The sequence below is a fragment of the Xenopus tropicalis genome, chromosome 1, assembly GCF_000004195.4.
Source record: "Xenopus tropicalis strain Nigerian chromosome 1, UCB_Xtro_10.0, whole genome shotgun sequence".
In the NCBI taxonomy this organism is placed as follows: Eukaryota; Metazoa; Chordata; class Amphibia; order Anura; family Pipidae; genus Xenopus; species Xenopus tropicalis.
The window spans coordinates 110,863,688-110,889,829 of NC_030677.2; the positions used below are offsets into that span (position 1 = coordinate 110,863,688).

Here is a 26,142-nt window from a genome sequence, read left to right on the forward strand (position 1 = left end):
TCATTTACAGTTATGTTACAGCAGTTTTCTGTCCAATACAGTTTAAGTCTGCGTTCACAGACCCTATTTGAGCTGCTATATTTAAAATAGGAAGCCATAAAGTAACCAAAGTCAAGCCTCCATGTCTAACCATACAAAGGGTGGGTGCATGTTGCCAGGTGCCAAGGTCCAGATGAGACAAATTTCATAAATTCAACTGAATCTGTAACAGGCTTGATTTGTGGGAATGGTGAAATCATAAAATAGGGGTGTGGTATGTGGTGTTGGAGTAGGCAGGTGAGTAGTGTGTAGTTTATATTAATCACGCACTTAAGCTATTTTTTTTTCATTGCAGTCAAAAATACTGTTAATATACCTCTATATCAGGGAAGTGTTGATCTCATACTCAGTAATTACAGTAAAAACATTAAACTGAGACATTCTAGGAACTTTGCAAAATCTGTTATTTTGATTATAATAGTGTACAGCTTGGGAGTAGCTTGAATATAACACTTTCTATTTCAAAGGTGAGAAGGCGTCCTTTCAGTTCTGTTGCTTGAGGAAACTAATAGCGCAAAATTTGTAAGGTATTAACACAACAAATACATAACATTGACTGCTCATAAGCACAGTTTACAGAACACTTTTCTAAAGACCTGGGTATAAGGTATGATCTGAGTATAGTTTAAAAGAAGGGGTTTTAATGAAAAGCCAAATACTGTTTAAAAACTGTTCTAAAATTAGTTTGTGTTGTTAAAAAAAAAGCTTAATTCTACCCAAACAATAATGAAAGGCATGTTAATTCTGAGATGCAGTTGAACATTATGTGAAAATACTTGGTCTTACATTTCAAACACTCTAATACTAATAGCACAAATATACATTGTTGTGTTTTTTATTAGGCTGGAACATACAGACCCAATGCATTCCTAAATGCTGCAAATGTAGTGGTTAAAACACAAAAATGTGAATTTCCTATAGCTGTATGAACTGCATCTCACACTGAACCATTTTATCTAGAGAAGAAATCTGCCTTCAACCCATAAGGTGTCCACACATAGGTAAATACTGGAAGTCTTGAACAAGCCTGGAGAATACTGAAACATTTATGGGCCCAAACATTTGTCCACACCAGTCAACGCCTGATAGGGGCTTGGGCCTGGTGCAAGTAGCCAAATGGAGCAAATGTGCACCTTTTGTGCCCTTAGATATTGTAGTATAGGTGGGCAATACCAGGCACAAGGGCTGGCGAATCGGGGGCCGCATCAACAAGCCGATGTGGTCCCTGATCCGACAGAATATCAAACCTGCCTGATCATGATTTTAGGCCAGATCTCGGCCGAGTGGGCCCATACACGGGCAGATAAGCTGCCCCATCGCTCTAGGGACTGTATTCGGCAGCAGAAATCTGCCCGTGTATGGCCATCTTTAAAGTCTCAAAGGGTCACTAAAACTCCCCCAGATATATAAACGAATCGGATTGTTGCATTTTGTGCTACTATTTTATTTCAACCTATATTGAGGTGGGAAATAATTTATCTAAAAGGTATTCATCACTCTGCATTCAAAATAACACATACTTGAATCAGCAGATGTGGGTGTTTCTTTTACAGATCCTTGGATTATTCCATCATTTTCATTATCTTCATCTGTGAAAAAAGTGCAAATAATCAGAAGTGAACATAGCACAACCATGTACCATGCCCCACAGCAAAATTATTTCTGGTGCTCCCACTACCCAGATCATTCAACTCTTCTGCCATGCACTGTATGTTCAGTCCAACTTATACCCCTGTGTTACACAAGTTACGCAAGTCATGAGTTTTAGACTCTTCCCACTCATCTTCATGTGAAGCCTCCACAGCATGCGAAAAATTGTACAAGTTAAGGGCTGGAGATGCCTGATGGATGCATGGAGTTGCCAAATGAAACAAGGTTTGCAAGAAGCTTTATTAAAAACCAAAAGCAACAGCCTGTTAGCAGAAGTATTACCTTTACATTCAAAATGCAGTTTACAAATACTCTTTGGTATCTCACCCTTATAAGCCTCTTCATATGGGGGCTGTTGTTCAACTATTGCCTGATGTTGGGCAAATAGGACACTAGCTGGCAGACATAACGTCAACATAAGATCCTTAAGGGTCTCTTGCACATGGGACACTCAGACTGAAACAGGATTAATATGCAAGCGGAATATATAACAATACACATAGCAGGTCCAGTGGCTGAACATGAGGCCCAGGAATGAAGGTCTGTTGGGGGTCCTGACTGGGGGGTACATGACTGTTTTTGACAACGTAGTATTTAATCCATGAAATTTACAAAGTAGCCTATAATTAAGTTTTTGCAACCCACAATGTGTGCAACTATGATTTTTTTACTTTGTTTCTCTAAGCATACATTTCATAATCTTTTGTTATTTTAATTAGAAATAAGTGCAACATATTTTTTTTTTAAGTCAATGTTCCACATTTATTTACTGATTTCATAAGTAGTTAATATACTAGGGTTTTCAATGGGACAGCACAGTTTTTGGAAGTGCTGTCCGGGTGAAAACTGCCCGTCTAGATTTCCAAATTGGGAAAACCGGACAGGCCTTTTAAGTTAGTTATAGTAATCAGTCAATCGCTGATGGCCACATCATAACCCCGACCCCGAAATGGCACTTGACCCCCCCCCCCCCCCCATGAAATCATCTGCTCCATCTACAACATCATCTGTCTGACTGGACTCCTGAGCCCCAACCCTGTAATATCCCATTAAGTGACAGTTCATAAAGGCTAATACATAATTTTTATATAAAAGTCTGAGGGCCCTACTCATGGGCTTTCTCTCACACATTTGTCATGCATTTGAGATGCACATTAACACACAAGCAAACTGATTCAACTTTATTCTGTCTGGTTTTATGCACAAGCATTCAGATTTATGTTTTAGCACAGATGCATTCAAATCGGTTTCCTAAAAGCAACATACCGTGGGTTTTATGTGTGACGCATAATCAAAATTAAAATGTGCTGCACTCAATATGGATTTTAATAAGTACCCATGTGTAAGGGCCCTAAATGGCAAACATTCAGTTTGTCAACAAGGAATTAGTAGGTGTAACAAAATCACAAGTAAAATATCAGAGCATGTGCAAAAATCTGCATGCACTAATGCATTTACAGTTACTTTAGGTATGGATGTTATAAACAGTGCCCATAACAGATGATAAAGACAGTACAAACCTTGCTCAGCTTGAATGTTCTCTGATATTCGAAAGCAGTGCATTTTGCTGAAATTGCGAGCTTGCAAGTGAACGCAGTTTGGCGGGAGCACCATACTTCTAAGTCTTCCAAAGGTACATTCATGAGTAAGGATTATGTAACAAGCAGAATGGGCCTAAGGTGAAAAAAGAGCATTCGCTTTACTTCTAAATACAATTATTGCAAGTATGAATATGGTTCATCATTTAAGGGCCACCATACCTACAAATATAATTTTCGAACTGTGCTTAATACCAGAGAAATGCTTATACTAACCTAACATTTTAATTAATATGGGCCACCATACCTACAAATATTATTTTCGAACTGTGATTATTAACAGAGAATACTTATACTAACCTATTGTATTACCATTATACCTGCTGAAGGGCTGTTTGGGAAATACTGGCATTTTACCTGCTGCTTTTTCTCTGCACATAGTATCACAATACCAAAATAATTTTCTATTTGGGTAAAACTCCACCACAAGCAATCAATATCTGACTAAAAACATGGCCATGCAAATTTCAAATAAGAAGCATGTTACGCATGTCTATGATGGTGTTTTTATGCAGGGCTGTTTTTGCACCCATTTCTTGCTTGTGCTTGCACATTTATTTGTATCTCTGCTTCCTTCTCCAATGACAATTTAAAGTAACAGTGTACCAAGGGCAAATATAGCAAAAAAGGGGAAATTGTGCTCACCACTATATTTTAAACAATAAGTATGGGGTGCAATGAGGCTGTGACTACAAAATTCATGTAGACAGAAACAACAGATCCTCTTGTATATCTGCCTCTTAGCCATTAAAACTCTATGGCACAAGGCATACAGACCTGCACTCTAACTTCATATTGAGAAAGCAGAAAATCAATCAATTTCCAGATCCCTGCTTGCAAGTGATCAGCCAAGTAATCAACTGTCAAGTAACCTTCCCTATCAGATTACTGTAGTATGGATCTGGAAAATGTAAAAAATGACTGCCCACCCAGTCTTGTTGTCTTGCCCCTTCCCCCAAAACCAGTTAGTACTAGTAAAAGAATGTTATCATGATATCACATATATTCACCCCCATGACAGCACTGCAGGCTGTGTGTTCATTTGAAGTTTCTATACCTGAATCCCACACCATTCGCATTTCATGCCAGAGAGAACTTCTGAAGAACCACAGTTCTTTTTGCAGACTTCACAACGAGCACTGGAAGATGTATTACCCTCTCGCCAGTGATGATGGTATGTGTCCTAAAATGAAAGAGAAGTCTAGAATATATATCTATATATGCACTCATGTACCGGAATAAAGATTTTTTTGGTTGCAGTACTTAAATACAGTGGTGTCTGCACACTCAGGTCTAATGAACAAACAGTGAATATTGAAGCAAAAACTGAAGTTTCATTGGGTCCCCAGCCTTCTCAATGTACAAAACTCAACACACAAACTTTGTGTGTAAAAGCAAACAGTCCACAATCTAGAAAAAAAACATCATTGGAGCGAATTTGTCAGTCAAGGGTGCATATCAAATTAATTTCAGTCGATGGAACTATTTAAGTTCCAATTGAAGAGGTTTCCTATCTCCTCCTCTGGATAAAGGAGGGATGTGATCAATGGTCATACACATACATACTCGATAGCAAGTGTTTATAGATTAAAAAATGCTGTGCCATTGGTTTTGGCTTTGGAAGATGCTAATGTTGTCTGTATAGAGGTACGGTCATTTGCCATTTGCAATTATTTTTACCTTGTACTTGATTGTTTTTAGTAGACTTAAATAACATTCTTTCTTTTTTTCTTCTATTCCTTTGTGTTTATCTCCTGATACCTTTACCACCAAATAAGTGAAATGTATTTTTTCTAAATGACAGACCAGTCAGGTGAATACACATTTATATATGCTCTTATTGTATCTCAAACATCTTGCAGATAGCACCCTGGCTGGAATAGAACCTAGATACCACAGCCCACAATAATACAAAAGTAATATATGTTCACAAATGATTATTAACTGCACCTATGTCATTTACATTTGTTAAAAAAAAATGTGATTGTGATCAAAAATAGAACTAAATGTAATAAATCCAAAGACTTTCACAAATTGTCAGAAAGAAAAAAGAATTATGGGTAGAAACGCTGATTTTTAAACCAGTTATGCATTTTAAATGATGGTAAAATATGACACCTTTGAAACATAAATAATGAATCAAAGTAAGGCAGGGCATCAAGCGACTAGATAATGTAGCTGGCTTGGAATAAAGGACTTCAAGGTTGGCGCTTGATCTCTGATCCATTACCACTGCTGTACAAGCAATTTTTTGGCACTCTAAATTAAACACTCTTTTGTCCGGGTGATTTATATTATATAAATATCTGTTCATTGTCTTTCACCTCCTATGTTAACGCAGTCAATTTTTCCATGTACAGGGCACAATATTTTCCAAACCCATGTTTGGGTTGCTAGGTTTCCTTTAGTCTGTTCACGAATGCACAAAGGCATTTAACACTAGTGCAAGAAAACAAAACACAAAATGGGTAAACATTATCTTCTAGTTGTATTTTCTCAGCTAAATGTTGGCAATATTGGGTTTATAAGGGTCAACATTTTAATTCAGTAAAATTAATTAGCAATAATTTAAAAGGTCAAAGTGCCCTGCATTGCTTCGCCCATGCCTAATTCATTAAATAATCTGTTAAAAATAACAAATGCATGCACACACACAAAGCAAAAATTAAAAAAGTAGAATTTACCAAGTTTGTAGAATTATAAATAACCCGTGAACTGTGCTTTACAATCTGCTGACTGCATTTCACCTAGAATGAACCCTTCCAAGCAGAGATGTGAATTGCTTATCAAATAAGGGCTTAGATTTTTTATTTATAAATAAGTTACCATTATGTATTATTTATATAGCAGGACACATTTCACAGCACTTATACGTCATACACATTACTTCTGGCTTCAATGGAGCTTACAATTAAAAGGTTATTATCACATTCATACAAAAAACTGAGGCCAGTTTTATCATAAGTCTAAAGGAAACCAACACATCTATAGGCTTTACATAGAGAGGTCATTTGCATCAGAACCTCTTACAACACAACACATAAGATGAACACTAAGACCTCACAGTTTGTCATGACATTTGAAAGTCACATGATATTAGATTTCACGATTATGAGGTTAAGGAGATGGTTCACTTTTAATAACTTTTTTTTATAGAATGGTCAGTTCTAAGAAACTTTTCAGTTAGTCTTTATTTTTTATCTTTTATAGTTTCTTAAATATTTGCTTTCCTTTTCAGACTCTACAGCTTTCAAGTAGGGTCACTGACCCTGGCAGACAAAAATGTATTGCTGTGAGGCCACAATTTTAGTGATATCGTTACTTTTTTATTACTTGTGTTTTCATTCAGTCACTCTCCTATTCATAGTCCAGTTTCTAATTCAAAATACTACCTGGTTGCTAGGGTAATTTGGATCCTAGCAACAAGATAGCTGCTAAAATTCCTAACTGGAATGTTTTTGAATAAAAAGCCAAATCATTCAAAAAACCACAAATATTAAAAAATGAAGACCAAATGCAAATTCTTTCAGAATAGCACTTTATACATCTTACTAAAAGTTAATGTAAAGGTGAACAACCTCTTTAAGTCTAGAAACTGTAATTCAAGCAATTGCAGATAGCTAGTTAATACTTTCAGAATAGTCCCCAAATGCCTTAGGCAGATTAAAGAAGCCCTTCCGAAACAATAACTGGTTCTCAAATTGTACCTGTATCTGAACAAAAGAACCATTACATGTCTACATAAACAGCCTGCCAAAATAAACCTCAACAGAAAACTGATAGATCCAAAACTATTGAGCTTTGAAGGACTGGGAATAAATCCACTGAATCCTAAGATTCCGTTTCACACTACTCTCTGTTGTCAAGTGAGAGCACTTAGCTACAAAGAATCAATTGCTGACCACTTCATCATTACTGATCTTTGTGGGACTGGAAGTCAATCTACTGATATTCATCTTAACTTTCAATATGTAATATATGTATGTCTTAGTAAGTAAGGCAATGCTGAACAATAATCAGCTATTTTTAAATCTACTTAATTCTTCCCAACCATCATGGCAGCTTGATTAAAAGGATGACGTTTCAGATGCAGTTTTGTTATGATGACCCTTTTTTAAAGTCTCCTAGTAAAACTGTTACTCAATGTTGACCCATTTAGATGTAAGACACCAACTTGGATGAATGTTTAAATCAGAGTTAATCTGTGCCAGACACTTACGTGATTCTGTTGTCCATCATGGTGGCACTGACGACAATCACTGCATGCAAACTGGGCGCAGTCTGTGTGCACATGAAGTTCACAAACTGGAAGACAAGGATTGATAGCAGATGTTATACTCCATTATTTGTTGAATAATACATTTTGCTGGTTTATATCAATTAAAATCCCTAGTTTGACATGCATCAAGTAAACTTTTCATAGTTGCTTCAAATAAGGCCATCCTATTTATAAATGTGTAGTCTGGTGTCTAATTCTTGAGAGATTAATAGCTTTCATATACAAAGCACCAATTTTTTCAAGCCTTATAGAGTCAAAATAACTGTCAAAATGTCACTGTGCAATTTCATTATAAGAGCAGATGAGACAGTTCTACATTTTTAAGTACATGTACCGTCCCTTGATGGTTCCACTGCCAAAATATGTACTTTGGGTCTCGATGTTTTCATTCTTTTCAATATATTTTAAGCAACCAATATATAAACCAAACATTTAAAATGATTTTGTATAGCACCATTCTGTGTAAAGGACCCACATTGACTATTTGAAATAATAAGGTATGGATACCTTAAAAGAAAATACAGACAAAGGAAATGGAAATTCTAGAGTAATTCCAACTTAAAGGGGTGGTTCATCTTTTCTCATGAAATGTATATTGCTTTCATATAATAAAAGAATCATTTTTGCATATACATGCATTACCAAAAATAAATCGTTTAGCAGGTAATCACTTTGCAAAATCTCAGTTAACCATGATAAGCATATTAGAAGATTGCATAGCTTTTTCTCATTACTCTGTTCTTCACTACTTCACTGTTTTGTTTTCACACAGAGGATGTGACATTGAGGATTGGTTTATTTTAACCTGACTGGCCGCAAACCCTATAAAAGCTATGAACAAGGGTGTGTCCATTAGCCTAAGAATAAGTGCTCCAACATGCATGAAACATGTTAGGCTTAACTTTAGTCTACTGCTATCCAGCCTGATTTCATCTTAAAAATATCTACTGAAATGGAGACAGTCTAAAAGTAATCCTATAGTCATATGTTAGTATGCAGAAAGTCTAACTCCCACTTGTGGTTTCTATGGGTGCGATAACCCATAGAAACCACAAGTGCAGAAATCCATAGAAACCAATAAGACATTTGTTTTTTAAGAGGTGGACAGTAAATACAACCTGCTAATTGGTTGCTATAGGTTACTGCACCTGGACAAACTTTGTTTTTTTATTGCATTAGCCTCAAAGACTTTTCATTTGGGTCCCTTTTCAAATCTTTTATGTATGAAGAGTAATCAAAACTATTGTTAGAAACCTAGCCTGATTTATGTTGTTGTACAAGAATCAGTTACTACTTGGGAGTAAAATAACTGGCTGATTTACTAAACATTTTCCACTAGTAGTGGATTTGTAGTAAAACTGGAATTAATTTCAACCAAATTGTTAAATTCCCATTAACAGACGGTTTGTCTAATTTAGTACTGAGTACTCAGTACTGCAACAGCTTTGACTGAAAGAGTTTGACTATTTAAAAGTGAACCTGTCACCCAGACATAAAAATCTGTATAATAAAAGTCCTGTTTAAATTAAACACGAAATCCAAAATACTTTTTTATTAACACATCCATACCCATTATAAAGGCATTTAAAAATCCCAGCTGTCAATCGTATAATGCCTTAGGCATAGAGGCAGGGCAGACAATTTCCATTCAGCACTTTGTAGATGTCAGTGCCCACCTCACATTCCCCCTCCCTCTTCACCATCTTATTATGTAGCCAGTGCATGGGCAGGTGCATTAGGTCCACCATTCTGGCACATAAACAAGATTTTGGTATGATGCAAAGCTTTCCTTACTAACAAAATGGCGCCTGCCTGCTTGCTGCAGTTGTGTAATTTCCAGACTGAAGGAAAAAAGATTTAAATAATTTATATAGTGTAAGCGAAGTTTATTATGATTGACTAACCTGACAGAAAATAATTTGAAATTATTTCTTGGGTGACAGGTCCCCTCTTTGAGCAGTTCGATATACTGAATACAGACAGAGGGAAATTACTTATCTGCTGGATATAGCTCTGGAAGCCCCAGTTCAATATTGAGTAAATTTGCCCACAGTATGGTAAACTTTTTTTATTTTAGTACAGTTTGCTCAATGAATGGCCCCCACCCAAACTGCCACAGCTCATCTTGCCATGACTATATATTCATAAGCAGATAAACTCCACCCACTTACATTACATAATTTTACAAGTTTAACATAAATATAACAACACTAATATAACAGTACTTGCAAAACACACCTAAATACAAAACAGCGGCAAATAAAACTACTTTTACTTACAGAGGAGACAACTGCTAGAAACACGCAAATTATCAGTCAGAGCCTGCTATTATGACAGCCGTAGCCTATATTAAGCATCTATTCAATGCATTAGGCCATTTCTACATATACATTTATTGCATACACCTTATGTTTTGATGTGCGTGTACGTGCAGTCATTTTATCAGAAACACCACTACCTTCTGTCTTTATTGAAAAATAATGAAATCTATAAAAAAAAAAGGAATTCAATTCTTTAGATTTATAAAAACATATTACTGTACTATTATTTCAGTTCACAACGTCATGAAAAAGGCTAACTAAGCAAAATGCACAAGAAACCCCATCTGTGTACAGTATTTATGCCTTCCGTATAATTATCTTTAACTACACATAAAAAAGGAAACCTACAATTACACGAATGGTGGCTGCCCACATTACCGCCAAGCTCTGTATTTAAGTAGTGAATTGATGTGTCATTACCTGCCCATGAGAACAAAATATATAGTATTTTCCTTCTACAACAATCTTACATTAGAAACAAGACAATAAGCAAATAATCACACGCGAGGCTATTTTCACTATATTAAGACATGTAAAGTAATCCACTTCTTCTTACTTCTCATTAGGTAAACAGAAAACAAATTCAGAAATATTTTTGAAAACTAAAAGGACCACTAGTCCATCATTTTATATACAATTGTACTAATCTAAAGGAAATATGCATATTTCATTATTACATTCATATTTTTTTGCCTAGTTCTGTTTCCCCTAGCTATCATTAGGTGTAACATGACAAGCTTGCATAAAATGCTATACAGATAAATTACACCTCCAACTGCTCCATTTATGAAATAAGGGGCAGATTTATCAAAATGTGAATTTAGAGCTTAAAACATAAAAAACACAAAAGGATTTTTAGAAGCTTAGAAGTTTACAAAAGGGTGAACTCTAACATTCACCCATTGATAAATATGCTTCTAAAAATCCCATAAAAATGAAAAGAACATGGAGGAGTTTTAATGTATTAAGCTCTAAACTCACATTTTGATAAATCTTCCCCTAATGGGCAGATTCATCAAAGTATGAGTTTGAATCCTGAAATGGGTAAAATTCGGATTAGATACAATAATTTCTGATGATCGTAAGTGTCATGAATATGCTAACGAAAAAATTGCAATAGTCATGATAATATCGTATTGGCGATCCAAAAGTCACAAAACTTTTGTATCCGAACGATTGTAAACGGCAGGAAAACCTTCTGTGCATGATTTTGGAAGCCTCCCATAGGAATCAATGGCACTCTGCAGCTCCAACCTGGCCCAAGGAAAGTCTCCCATAGGGCTCAATGGCACTCTGCAGCTCCAACCTGGCCCAAGGAAAGTCTCCCATAGGGCTCAATGGCACTCTGCAGCTCCAACCCGGCCCAAGGAAAGTCTCCCATAGGGCTCAATGGCACTCTGCAGCTCCAACCCGGCCCAAGGAAAGTCTCCCATAGGGCTCAATGGCACTCTGCAGCTCCAACTTGGCCCAAGGAAAGTCTCCCATAGGGCTCAATGGCACTCTGCAGCTCCAACCTGGCCCAAGGAAAGTCACGATACCGAAGCTTGAATGAATCCGCACAGTAGGAAAACTTAGAAAAAATAAAAAAATTTTGCACTCGAAAACAATCGTAAATGTGCCCCTAAGTATTGTTAAGTAATAAAGTGATTGGGCAGGTGTGCTACAGTCTAACACCAAATAAATGATAGACAAATAGGGACAATAATTCATCTAGACAGACGATAACCTGATACATGGATAGCAAAGTTTCTTTAAAACTTAAAAACCATAAAAACTGTATTTTTAGGCAGTCAGCAGCCTGGTCCCTTTGTCAAATAGTTGCAAAACAAAGCAAATTTTACTGAATCATTTTAAAAAAATGTCTTCACTTTGAAAATGTTAAAGAGTTCATTTAAAGCAATATCTAAATCTTAATTTTTACCAGATAATCTAGGTGTACAAAGGACACACTAAAGCTCATTATCTTATCAACTCATGTACTAATTTTTATTTTTTTAAAAATGCCCTGATGTGGGAAATCCCTCTATATTTGTACAGCAAAATCCCCAACTGTGTCAGTGCAGAAGACAGCACAACCAGCAGAACGGAAAAAAAAAGGCTTGCACATTATGCTAATAAGCAATTAAAACAAACAACTAAACATCTAGGTAGACTACACACAAGGAAGCCAATTATTACATTTCTGAACAAGCAATATTTATTAATGCATGTCCCCTCCCTTTTCTGTCCATTCTGAGACATTATTCAAGCCTCAGATTTTTTTCCTGTTTATCACTGCTGCATTAACAGCAGCACATCTAAAAAAAGCTGACATTTTAATTACCTAGCACGGGTTTTATTGCCTTGGAATGACTAGCTGTCTGCATATATTAAGAAGCAAAGTGTAGTGCTATGTAAATAAACACACATATACAAGTGATGCATTTGTATATATGGAATCTCTGTTCTTAAAATAGATGCCTGCACGTCTGCTGTAAGCAATGATAGAGCATTTAAATTATTCTGACATGACCTGTCCTTCATAAAGCCATTCTGATTACTGCTCATAATGCTATTCTCCACAACTTAATTTTAAATGTGATCCCTAAAGGACATGTAAACCGCCCCCCCAAAAAAAATGCAATCGGTGAACAGCCTTTTTGAAATATTTAAATACCTGCTACTCTGGGTGTTAAAAGGTTAACAGTAAGGCTGCAGCATTCTCATAATCATTGCGAATTTATCTCCTCCTCTTACCCACTCGGACCCCTCCCTCAGGAATTTCCTTTGGCTATTGGGCTCCCGAGCATGCTCAGTTCTTCTTAAATTAAGTTACTACACACCCTCCATTCTAACAGCTGATAAAGAGATGGTATCGCTGGTTTCCATAGAAACCCTGCTGTACGCTGTGCACTCTGATGGAGAAATATGTTTATGTGTGATAAAATGGCTGTTGGGTGAAAGCTCTTACTTGTTTTAGAAAAATGTGATAGTCATGGTGAACAGAGAGAACATATGCAGTACAAATGATGCAGTTTGGGTAGGGAAGATGTGCCCAACCTTTATACATGGTAGTAAAATGTAGAGTTTACGTGTCCTTTAACAAGCTTTTAAATAAATTGGAGGTACTATGACAAGAACACCAATAATATAATGAAAGCCCTCCAAAAGGAGTGTTAATACATTAAGTTGCATTGAAGACGCTTGAGCAAAATCTACTTTCAGGGCTGAATCGGCAGAAGGAGGTAGAAATTCTATTGTTTCTACCTCCATATATGACGATTCAGCCCTGAACGTCTGTGGAGGGTGGGAATGATCTTTTGTGCGACCACGAAAATCGCCACGTGTGTGGCCACCTTTAATCAAGAGAAGGATACAAGGAATCACAATGAACAATGGCATTGCATTCAGGAGAGAATTGGAACATCACTCAAAAACCTGTGGTAAATCTAACATGTAAATGAAAAATACCTGAGGCAATGAAGCCCTGTGCAGTGTGTCAACGTATGAGATGTTAAGATCAAGAAAACTGCTAAAAACACTTTATGCTAAAGTAATGATGTTAATGAGATTTGTAGAAAATTAAAATACATAAACAGCTTTCATCTCGCCTTGAAATGTGACATCTAGTGAACTACATTGAACAAATTAAAATTTCAAATTAACATCTCAATACAGTTGTGATCCATATACTGTATACTCTATTGATGTACAATGTGTAATATCTTCAATCCCCCCCTTTTTTTTTTTTTTTTTAAGCTCTGCTCATGCCCCACATACATTTAAAGGAGAATGCAAGTCAAAATTTAAAAAGCATACTGCTCAATAGTCCTCCTATTGTTTAGTAAAAACGCCACACTTTTGGCTCACCTAATCAAATATTTACTCAGTCACACTTACTTCACATTTTCTAGAACAGGCAGCCATCTCTAAAAAGGTATTCTCCCTTCCTTTCCCTCCTTGCTTAATACTGCACATGTGTTTCATTCCCTCCCCCCCACCTCCCCTCTGCCAGATCCGCTTCTGATTGGCTGGTGGGCATGTGTAGCTCAGAACAGGAGACAGGATCAAGTTACACACATGCTCAGAGAATAGGAAGGCTGCCGCTGGCACCTACAGAAGGACAGAGAGATTTCAGTGATGTCACTGTAGTCTTCACACTGCTGTAGGCTGCCAGCACCATATCTCAGAGAAGCAAGCAGGGATCTGGGAATTTAGATATGCAGTAAGTACTTACTTTTAATTTATATTAACCTTTCATTGTCCTTTAAGCACTCAATACATTTATATTAGACTCCTTACCCCTATTCCCCTTCCCATTTCAACTTCCACATTTGTCTTTCCCCTTACATTCCCTACTCTTGCTACATTAGTCTCTGTTTCAAATTATTTTCCTTCACTCTCTTTATTCCCCACAATTATTTCTGATTTCCTGCCAGTCCTCTGCTAAAATATTTAACAAAGTCCAAGTGGGAGACTTGTGTTTATTAAAGCTAATGCAAGCCCCACATTTTCATCCTTTTATAAATGACCTGCCGATCAATTCCATGCGAGATCTCAAAATTCTGATTTTCAAGATTTGTGATGAAAACTTGAATCAGTGGGAAGTGACATCGCTTTAGCTTAGATTTACCCAAATACAATTAAATTTACTGAAATTGTGTGTTCCTAATTTAGGGATTTGGTCATTTGATACTTTTGTTTCTTGAAAACTCAAATTGAGTTCTTTATTAAACAGTCAGGAGGATTTCTCTTCGCTCTGCTCCTCTTGATCTTCTTTTCTTGCTTTTCTTTAAAGGGACTGTTCCCTCTATGTTGTTTAAAATTTAAAAATGCAAAATAAAATCTTTAAAAAAAAAAAAAAACAATCAGGAGGAATTTTTTTTTAGATCAGTCCGATCCTACATCCCTTCGTCTAATTCTTTTTTTTATATATTTTTTTTTTATCTTTTCTATGTAAATAATTAAGAATTTTGAAGGTACATAAATAAAAGTGAGCTATTGCTAGTTAAACACTCATTTTAAGTAAATTATACATTAAATCCAAGGGACAATCTTGTTATATGAAACTCTACACTTACTCCTAGTTTGTATATTCTAAGACACGACTTCCCAGAAGCAGCAAGTTCTGCCTGGGGGGAAGGCCAGTACCCCCCTACGGAAATCAGAGTAAAGGATTTAACAGTGAATAACAAAAATTTTTGTCTTTTACTAGGGGGACATAGGCACCATGGTGACATCCAAAAGCTGCCAAACTGCAATCACAAATCCAGCGGGAGGGAGAAGGAACTTACAGCATTACTACTTGCAGTACCTTCCTACTCAATCTGGCAAGTCGCCGCCTTACACAGTTGCTCCACCAATGCCTGATTTTTGCACGGCCAAGAAAATCCTTTTCTATATTATATATATATATATATATAAAACAGTCCACACGACAGCACCACACTCCAAAATCTGCTGCTCTGCAGTTGCCCCTGTGCACGGGATATCATATAAATATCAAAATAAAACAGCCAGCACCAAGGGTCTTTGTGTTTCAAAAAATCTCTCGTGTATTAAAATTGCATGTACAACCGACGTTTCGGTCCCTTTTGGGACCTTTTTCAAGGTGCAAATACATACAGCAACTCAGTTTAAATAGCCTCCTCCCATGAATCCAGGGAGGGCCAGTGACATCATATGCATATTAACCCCATAGTGACCATTAATACCATATACTAATTATATATTTTATAAAAGTGCATTCATACTTCATAATAAATCTGTTGCACATATTCAATACCCCAATCTAGTTAAAACTGCAACGATATTAAACAGCATACATGTGTATAAAATTGCCCCCACATCTATAATTACTCGTGCAACATTGTATATTATGTGAACATTATGTAAACCATATAAAGTGCAATTTTGCTAAATTAGTAAAATTTAAAAACAATACATGACTATGCACATAGGAAACTGTGCATAGTCATGTATTGTTTTTGAAAAAGGGACCGAAACGTCGGTTGTACATGCAATTTTAATACACGAGAGATTTTTTGAAACACAAAGACCCTTGGTGCTGGCTGTTTTATTTTGATATATATATATATATATATATATACATATATATATATATATATTATATACATATATATATATATATATTATATACATATATATATATATATATATTATATACATATATATATATATATATATATATATACATATACATATATACAGAAACACATACTATTGATCTTAAAAAGTGATTTATAAAGTACCATACAAGAGGGTTAATACAACAAAATCAATATGTATCTGTAAAATGTGCATGTCAGATGCCTGAAATTAAATTTAATTTAAATTTCATTTTTCAACAGTCACTTTTTCTGCTGCTCATTTGTCCCTACATAGTTTGAGGGCTAAAACACACAAACATACAGCATTGTGTCATACAGAAGAGAAATCTCTTCTCTCCCCATTAACCTAGCTCCAAGGATAGATAGGTGCATTTCTATTTGCATTCAAGAATCTTTAAAAATGCATGAGAGCAACACTCTTGTGCTCCAGAGAACTGAGCCAATGCCATCTGGGATAACCTCTAGGAAACGCTGCAGCCCATACTCCTTTAGGAACACTATACCCCATGTGTAATCAAAGGCATTCGGTTTGCCAAAGTACAGTTAACCCTAGCAACCAATAAGATTTTTGCTTTTAAACAGGTGACCAGTAAATTCTGCTGACTGGTTGCTATGAGTTACAGCTTCTGGGCAAACTAAGTGCATTTTATTACATAACCCTCCTTGCTTGCTACTGGGGAAATGTTGGACTGTCATCTTAAACACTGGAACTAGGGTAGAGGTGGATATTAGCCCGAGTAAGCAATTGGCAAAACCGTGATAATTCAAGCTTCACCAATTAAAATAAGCCTATCAAGGATGTATTCTAACTGCTCCAGATAAATCAAAGCTAATTGCTTACTGGTAGCTTTGGGTTAGTAGACAGAATAATTCTGCATATAAACTGGTAGATTTTATAGACTTGGTAAACATTATATTTAAGACCTTTTAATTTGTGATCTTACAATTCATTTAAGAGCATTACAAAATATGGAAGCCGCTTAGAACATCTATAGTAATAATTTCCAAAAGAGATTGAAATAAATAGTAATATTTACTGGATTACAAAACATGAATGACTGAAATTGCCAATAAAACTACAATTCTACATAAGAAAACTTACCTATAATAAACAATAGTTATCCAAGCCCATCTTTGTATATTCAGTTACATATAAATGAATAATCACATTTAGATCAACATCAACCTGTCTATAATTTTCTTTTCAGCTTCAATTCTCTCTCAGTATGTTTCTCCTTTTTCTCTGTTTGTTGTTTCCTACAAATGTCTTCTTATCTTCACTTGATTATTCAATTTGTATTCCAGCTCATCCTGGATAATCAATTATCTGCAACCTTCAGTCCATAAATCAAATTATATCAGCAAATGTAACATTCTGCAATGCTATAAACCTTGTATCCAAAATAATCTTATCTGTCTCTGATCCATCTACTGAAAGCCACAAATCAACCACTTTTTTCTGTAACTAGACAGCAAAGCAGCCTTTTTAGAGAGCATCTGCATGAAGCCTGACTGCTTGGATTTTGTATCTAGCAACTCTATAAAATCCAATAGGGCTCATTTACAAAGTGCAGTTGTACTAAAGGCTGTAAATTTTGCACATTATGACTACCGATTAAAGGTACTTGGGTCCAAACAAGCTCCTCACACTTCTGCAATATTGCAATGTATACCCATTTTTGTGTCAGAAAGAACAGTGTACGAGTGAGACAAAGGTGCTTTAAAAATAGCAGTGATGCCATCCCCACTATGAAAATGTTTGCCCTGTTGAAGAAAACTGCAAGAAAAGATGGTTAAACCATTAAAGATAACAGATGAGGAAAGCTTTGGAAAAAAAAATTATGGATGCTACCTCCGTAGATGTGGGACTCTTCCCACCAACCCATATATAGGTTGGCGTAGGTAGGTTTTTTTTAAACATACTTTACCCTAAAGCTTTGTTCTAAAAAGTCACTAGAAAACAAAATCCTTTTGTAAATGATAAACTGCAATAAAGTTTTGGTTACAGCTGCATGGGTCTGATTCTAAGCCTGTGGACAAAGTAAGGCAGAGAATCAGCCTCTGTGCTGCCCCTGTGTGGATATCCCTAAACCATAAATCCCTCTGCAATGCAAAATCTCACGTTTCAGCACCAATATCGACCGTGTGTGCCTGCACCAGGACCAACACAGTTGCTCCGTGTGCAGAAACATCATAAAGCTGATCTGAGTGTAGGAGCCGATTCTCAGTCTGTGTTCATTCGTATGACGAGAATCAGCCCCGGATGGCGTTAGCCTAATAGTGTCAAAGAAGTTAAGGCCTATCTCATGCAAGAGAGGCAATGGTTTCAATGCAGAATTCAACCCATGTGTGAATCTTATAGTTTGTGCCAGTGCAGAAAAACATTCTCAGTATTTAACCAACTTGGATTGTACACCCGTCAGACAATCTAGCTTTAGAAGTGATTCTTTTGGATTCAATAAAGTATTTGTTATCACACAATTTCTTTTTGTTTGACGGGACATTTAACTCCAGGTGTGGGACATCAATGGGTGCCAAATTTGCACCTACCTACGCCAACCTATATATGGGTTGGTGGGAAGAGTCCCACATCTACGGAGGTACTTCAACTTATTTGCATAATATTGTTTTTTACAAACGTTATGTTGACAACCTTTTATTTGTTTGGCAAGGGTCCAGTATAGAACTTTTGCATTTTGTAAGTGAACTAAATGTGAATGACTTGAATTTGAAGTTCACTAGTGAATTTAATAGAACTACGATTCATTTTTGGATTTGAGACTAGATGCCACAGGTTCTTCTATTGAAACAACGACTTTTAGGAAAGCCTGTGCGGGCAATTCCTTACTAAGAGCTGATTCCTATCACCCGGGCCATCTATTTAGGGGCATTCCTTTGGAACAGTTCTACCGTAGAAACTGTAGTACAGTGGCGGCTTTTTTGGAGCAGGCCATTCTATTGTGTGACAGATTCTTGGATCGCGGTTATAGTATGAGGTCAATATCTATGGCATTTGCTAAGGCTTTGCGGACAGATAGGTCGAGCTTGCTTCTTAATAAAATGTCCAGTGAAGTAAGGATTAAGGAGAATAGCCAAGTACCTACCTTTACGACTGCTTTTAGCAATCAGTTTTATAAAATTAGGGATATAGTGAATAGTCTTATCCCAGTCCTCTTTAATGACCCGGACCTGGCTATGATTTTACAAAATGGTTGTAGATTTGTAGCACGAAAAGCCCCTACATTGGGCAATATGCTTTCTTCCACTTTATGGAGATCACAACCTTTAAAAACCACTTGGCTATCTATAAAAGGGACATATCGTTGTGGGGCTCGCAGTTGTGTGACTTGTGCCCATATAAAGCAGTCTACTATTTTTCAGAGCACAGTGACTCGAAAGTCTTATAATATGCTTTTTTATGCCATTTGTAACACACAACATGTTATATATCTCTTAACCTGCTTGAAATGTGGTGTTCAATATGTTGGGCTGTACTACTCGCTCCCTGAAAAGCAGGATGCGAGAGCACATTAGACATATTGTTGCAGGTAACAGCACCAGTCCTGTAGCTAGGCACTTTATACATTGTTGTGGATCGGATGTTTCATTCTTACAGATTCAGGTAATAGACAGGATCTTTTCAGATGAAAGAGGCTCAGATAAGTATGAGAGAATATTATGTTCTGAAGTCAAGTGGATATTTATTCTCAACACATGTTATCCTAGTGGGCTTAACTCTATTTTGATGCTAGCTGTTATACTTAACTTTATAAATCATTTTCTATTTATTCATTTATGTATTTGTTTGATATAAAATTTACCATTAACTGTTTACTCATTAAACGTATTGAATTACTAACTTACTTTTTATATTATGTATTCTTATTTTAAAATGAAAAAAGGGGTTTGCTTATTTTGTATACTATGCTGTTAGGCTGTTTACGGTCTTTTTCCATTAATGTTTTAACATGGAAGCGGGTGTTACTTTTCCCATTGACGTGGTATGTCAATCATTGTGATTAGCTATTTAAACTATTTTGTCGTTATGTGTTTCTGCTTATGATTAAGTGCGCACGTGAACGAAACGCATTAGGCGTTCTGATTTTAAGTGAAACAATAAAGACCTGTTTTTAAGCAAACTTCTTCGTCCGGAGAGCTTGGAGTTCTTTTCATTTTGTGCTTATAATTTCTCCCTTCTGAGCACCCCAACCACTTGTGGACCTTGGTGAGCATTCTGACTTTATTTTGACTCCTTTAACACTTTTCTGTGTTTGTGATTTATCAGAGAGAGGCTTGGGGTTTGTACACCCGGGCCTTAACAGTTTACCGGGTATGAGCCGTTATATTGCTTTACACAGAATTTGTATTGATTTACTTCAAGGCTAGTTGATATTACTTACAATTTTTGTAATATATACTGTTTGTGTGGGATTTTGGGTTGCATTGCAACTTGGATTGTACACCCATCAGACAATCTAGCTTTTGAAGTCAATGGCCCAAATTAACGGATCAGGTGATTAGCTCACTAGTGCCATCAGTTAAATAATTATGCATAGGTGGAGACCTATGTAGCTCCTGGACTTGCTGTAGAAGCTGCAAAAATGCTTTGTACAGGGGCCCACACAAGAACATTCAAGTTTAAACTGACAGAATTATATTTGTGTGTGGCAATCAAAGTTTTACTTTATGAGATTTAAACTGCAATTAATGCTCCCTTGATTTGCATTAACCAATTTGACAAACCATTATAACATTTATCATAACCAGCATGTACAAAAAAAAACTAACATTTACCTTCACATCTTAAAGTCAAACTTTCTTCTAGGTGTTTTCGGCACACTGAACAGAACTTTTTCTTATAATGTCCAGGTGGTCGGAAGCAATGGGCTACTGGAACCTATCAGAAAAAAGAAATATGTTCTTAGCCATATGTAGTATATCTAGTGCCTTTTAAAAGCCAATATATATTTTTTAAGTAAAAATCTACACCATTTACTACTATTGCTTTGGAAAGAAAAACCTAGAAATCTCCCTTAGCCTTCAATAATAAATATTGCCTAGAAACAGCATATGCAACAAAGGCTCTAGAAAAAAAACACATTTTAATCAATTTATGTATTTAAGTAACCTTTAGCTAATGATGACATGACTAAAACACTATGCAGCCTATGAGAAAGGAGAGGGTGGGATTTTTTTAACCCTATGGAACTTTCACTAGGTGCAGGGGGATATAGTAGATATAGAAGTGTCAGAAAATGGAAAACCCCTCTACATGTAGCAAGCCTGGAAATGGCACGAGATTAAAAAAACAAAAACAAAAACTAGGGGCCAAAAATGGAGCAATTATAATATTATACCATAATATTAGGATTTGGGAAACTATGTGTTATCTTTATCAGGACAAAGAGTGCAAATTTGGTGCAAAATATATGTACACCTTAAAGGGATACTGTCATTATTTTTACGGTATACTTTTTTTTCTAAATTACACAGTTTACATAGCAAATAATTCACTCTACCATTTAAAATGTTATCCTTGAACCAACAAAATTTTTTTTTTTAGTTGTAATATTGGTATGTAGGCAGCCATCTCAGTGCATTGTGTCCGAGTCTGAGCTTTCAGAAGGATAACCTATTGTTTCTGCCGAACTTGGATTTCTTATAATTGAGTGCTATTCTGATATCTACAAGGAGCTGCTATCTTGCTACCTTCCCATCGTTCTGCTGATCAGCTGCTGGGAGGGGGACAATATTAATCCAACTTGCAGCTCAGCAGTTAAGTGTGACTGAAGTTTATCAGAGCACAGGTCACATGGCCACAGCACCGTGGGAAATGAAGAATATGGCTAGCCCCAAGTCAAATTTCAAAATTAAGTACTAAAAAAAAAAATCTGTGTTTTTGAAAACGGATTTCAATGCAAGACTCTGCTGGAGAAGCTCTATTAACTGATACGTTTTGAAGAAAAACATGTTTCACCATGTATTCCTTTAGTAAAAATGTCACATAATCTGGTTACACTAAGGGGCACATTTACTAATCCACGAATCCGAATCACGAATGGGAAAAAATCGTATTGGAAACGAAAATTTCGTAAGATCGCAAATATCACGAAAATGCTTACGAAAAAATCGTATTAGTCACGATAATATCGTATTGGCGATCCAAAAGTCACGAAATTTTCGTACCGAACAATTGTAAACAGCGGTAAAACTTTTCCGATTTTTTCGTGCAAACGTCCGAAAAAGTCGTGCGCCGTACGAAAAAGTCGTGCGGACGCCCGAAAAAAACGGCGAAAATACTACGATCGCAGCGTTCGCATGAACGCTCGAGCGTTTGTGCTTTTGTAAATGTGCCCCTAAGTAAAGCCTTATAGAAAATCATCAATGCTATAAAAGATCTAGGTTATAGTTAATAGAAAACAAATTATTAATTATAAATGAAGAGCATATAATATAAAAAGATAAAAAACTCTATCCCATAACTAATTGTAAAAATGTGTGTTAAATAAAATAGGATAAAAGGCACTGCTGCCGAAAAAACAAAAGTGCTTTTCTTTTGCAAAAGCAAAATCTAGGGTTGCAGTGGTAAGTTAATAAAGAATTAAAAGGAGTGGATGAATACTGTAAGGGAATGCTCTTTGGGAAATTATCAACTACACACCCACATTATTTGAAATGATATTACTTCCTGAGTCTGGAAGGATGCATTAATGATTGAATAAAAGTTAAGATTTATTGACAAGAGTGCACTTTTTATATGTAGGACTCGCATTCATAAAAATACTTTGCAACATTTTGACTTCTTTTACTTTTCACTGCTTTTTTTTATCCCTGAAACTCTCTTTGCATCATTAAAGGAATGATGCGTTTTTAAAAAAACATGTTTTGCCATGACTGTATAGTCATGGCAAAACATGTTTTTTTTTTTAAAACTCATCAGTTAATAGAGCTTCTCCGACAGAATCCTGCATTGAAATCTGTTTTTAAAAAAAAACAAAGATTTTTTTTATATTTAGTTTTGAAATTTGACACAATGCTAGCCATATTTTGCATCTCCCAGAGTGCTACAGCCATGTGACTAATAAGCTTCAGTCACACTTTACTGCTGAGCTGCAAGTTGGGAAGGCAGCAAGATAGCAGCTCCCAGATATCAGAACTGCACTCAATAGCAAGAAATCCAAGTCCGTCGGGACTTCCAGTTACATGGGAGTAGAAGAAACAATAGGTTACCTGAAAGCAGTTCTAATGCGTAGCACTGGCTCCTTCTGAAAGCTCAGACTCAGGCACAATGCACTGAGATGGCTGCCTACACACCAATAATAAAACTACAAAAAAAATCAGTAATACAATTTTAAATGGTAGAGTGAACTATTTGCTATGTAAACAGTGTAATTTAGAAATAAAAAGTACACCATAAAAATCATGGCAGAATCCCTTTAAAACAAACTGCTAATTATAAAGCATAGTGTCATCCAGGCCTGCACAATTTAAATAAATTATTAGATCATTCCCAGCAGCAAGAAACAATGTCACCCAAAGATGAGCGGATATACATTCTAAAAATAAAGGCAGGGCAATTAACGTAAACATCTTAGTAAGTACATTACAATGCAATTAACTTTTCTGTGCTGTTCATCATTCTCAACAGAATAATGATGCAGTATTTAAGTTTTACTCAATGCATTTTTGAGGCATTAGTACTGGCAAAGCTCCCTACCTATTAATCTGGAACCATTACTAAAACATTAATCCCAGTGGTATGAATGACCTTGCATGGCTCTCTTTAATGAACACATTGGTCAATAAAACCCTGAGAGTGATCTCCACAATCTCAATTAATGACTACATGATTTTTTTTTTTTCCAGTATGAAGTCATCTTAGGGCAGTGCCACACAGGAAGATTAGTCGCATGCGATATATATCGTAGCTATTTTGGGCAACTAATCTCCCCAACATGCCATCCCACCGGCAAGAATGTAAATCGCCAGTTGGATGGTATATGCATCGCTTTAGCTGCACTTCGGGTGACTTTGGAAAACCGTAGCGACGCGTGTGCAATTCCACCAGTGATTTACATTCTTGCCGGTGGGATGACATGTCAGGGAGATTAGTCGCCCGCAATAGTGAAGATTTATCGTGGGCGACTAATCTTCCCATGTGCCACTGCCCTAAAGCATCCCAAATTACATGGGTCCAACAGCTCCATTGTGGCCTGGTTTCTGATCTTGGTTTGGACTTATCTTCTGTCTACATAGTTGATCTGTTGGATCTGTGAACAGTTTGTTATGACATGTATCCATATTTAAGACAGCAACTACTGTAATTGACCCACCGGTTGAATGCTAATATATCCCTAAATTCTACCAATATGTGAGCTCAAAGTCATTTTTTTTTCACTAAAAAGATATACAAGTTTACATGTGGAATTTTACCACATGGGAGCCTAGGCATTACTTGAAATGCCATATAAATGTATTTACTTGTACATGAAATTCTGCTGCTTTTTTGGTGTAAAATGAATAGGATAGTTAACCTCAGCAGTATTGCGATCAAAGAGTAGCACACAACAGCCAGACAACAGAAACACAAATGGGAAATACAAACACCATTACAAGTTAAAAAAAATACTGTACAGGGATTGGCTCAGAGAGGATATTTTGCAATGTGCAGGGTTTTTGTTTTTTTTTTACTTTACAAAGCTAAAGTGTATACCATAGCTTGATGTATAAAAAAAATCTGCACAATGCTGCAAAAATGGCAGCTTAAATATAGTACGAGTGTATAAAGGATCAAACAAAAATAGCAAAAATTAGGCTATAAATACCAAAAATATAAACAAAGATCATCATGACTACAAAACTGTAACAGATGTAGATCAAAGCAAATGAACACTATGGATATAGTGTTTGTGTAGAGGGGATGGAAGTTTACCACAGTATGAAATGTAGACACTTAATTCATAACATGTGGCACACATGCGCCAAGTAAGAGATCCAATGTGCCTTATATTAAATAATTAAACTTGATTGGTCATCATCTCCTGATCTCACACTAACTGGTTTATGTAATGAACCATTAAATAAGCTGACCACTAGCACTTCAGGGAACAATATTTCACCTATATTTCTACATGTTCCTTAATACCGGTACAGGTATGGGATCTGTTATAAAGAATGCTTGGGACCTGGGGTTTTTGGGATAAGGGATCTTTCCGTAATTTAGATCTCCATAACTTAAGTCTTCTAAAAATCGCTCAAATATTGAATAAACCCAATTGGATTGTTTTGCCTCCAACAAGGATTACTTATATCTTAGTTGGGATCAAGTACAAGGTACTGTTTTATAAATTACAGAGAAAAAGGAAATAATTTTTAAAAATTAGAATTATTTGCTTATAATGGAGTCTATGGGAGATGGCCTTTCCGTGATTCAGAACTTTCTGTATAAGCAGTTTCCAGATAAGGGGATCCTATATACCTGTACTAACGTTTCTCATACATATTGTAATAAGTGAAAATAATGAATTTTTGTGGCTTACCTTTTTTTTTTTTTTAAAGAGCTTCTCTTTTAGTTAATAGAGCTTCTCCAGCAGAATCCTGCATTGAAATACGTTTTTCAAAAGCACAAATAGATTTTTTTTTTATATTTCTTTTTTAAATTTCACATGGGGCTAGCCATATTCTTCATACCCCAGGGTGCTGCAGCCATGTGACCCGTGCACTGATAAACTTCAGTCACTGCAAGTTGCTGCACTGCAATTGTTTTTGTTATTTGTTGCACTTAAAAGAGCAAAAACTGAAACTGAAATAATATCACATTTTGCTGCCTTGTTCTGACAAGCTTACCAAAATGTATTACTAGTTGACTGAAAAGCCCTCTTTATAAACAAACCCCTCCCTTTCCACAGCTGCAGTCGTTGTTAAACTCGGAAATAAAGCAGCTCATTATACAAAGATATTGGAAATATTTTAGAAATCCACTGCACACACCCCTTTACATTTACTTAACAGGCCATCGGAAAAAGGTGTCCATCAAGACACCCCCTCTGCCTGCTGTGGACCTACTTGATGTACGTCCAAGATGGCACTAATTACCTTCCTGGCTGTGTATAAACAAATGGTTATGATGATGGTTTGCATTAAAA

The 26,142-nt window shown here is 36.1% G+C and overlaps 1 protein-coding gene across 2 annotated transcripts in view; it reads right to left on the bottom strand.

The window, feature by feature from the left end:
* The window catches only part of dgkq (diacylglycerol kinase theta), a 102,191-nt gene that overhangs the window by 35,414 nt on the left and 40,635 nt on the right, over positions 1 to 26,142 (bottom strand). For both annotated transcript variants that reach the window (XM_031906820.1, XM_002935871.5), the window contains exons 3-7: positions 20,792 to 20,894; positions 7,507 to 7,592; positions 4,345 to 4,470; positions 3,210 to 3,363; positions 1,560 to 1,628 (exon numbers count right to left, since the gene is read on the bottom strand). In XM_031906820.1, coding sequence (XP_031762680.1) covers positions 1,560 to 1,628; positions 3,210 to 3,363; positions 4,345 to 4,470; positions 7,507 to 7,592; positions 20,792 to 20,894 — 538 coding nt within the window. The remainder of the gene's footprint in view (positions 1 to 1,559; positions 1,629 to 3,209; positions 3,364 to 4,344; positions 4,471 to 7,506; positions 7,593 to 20,791; positions 20,895 to 26,142) is intronic.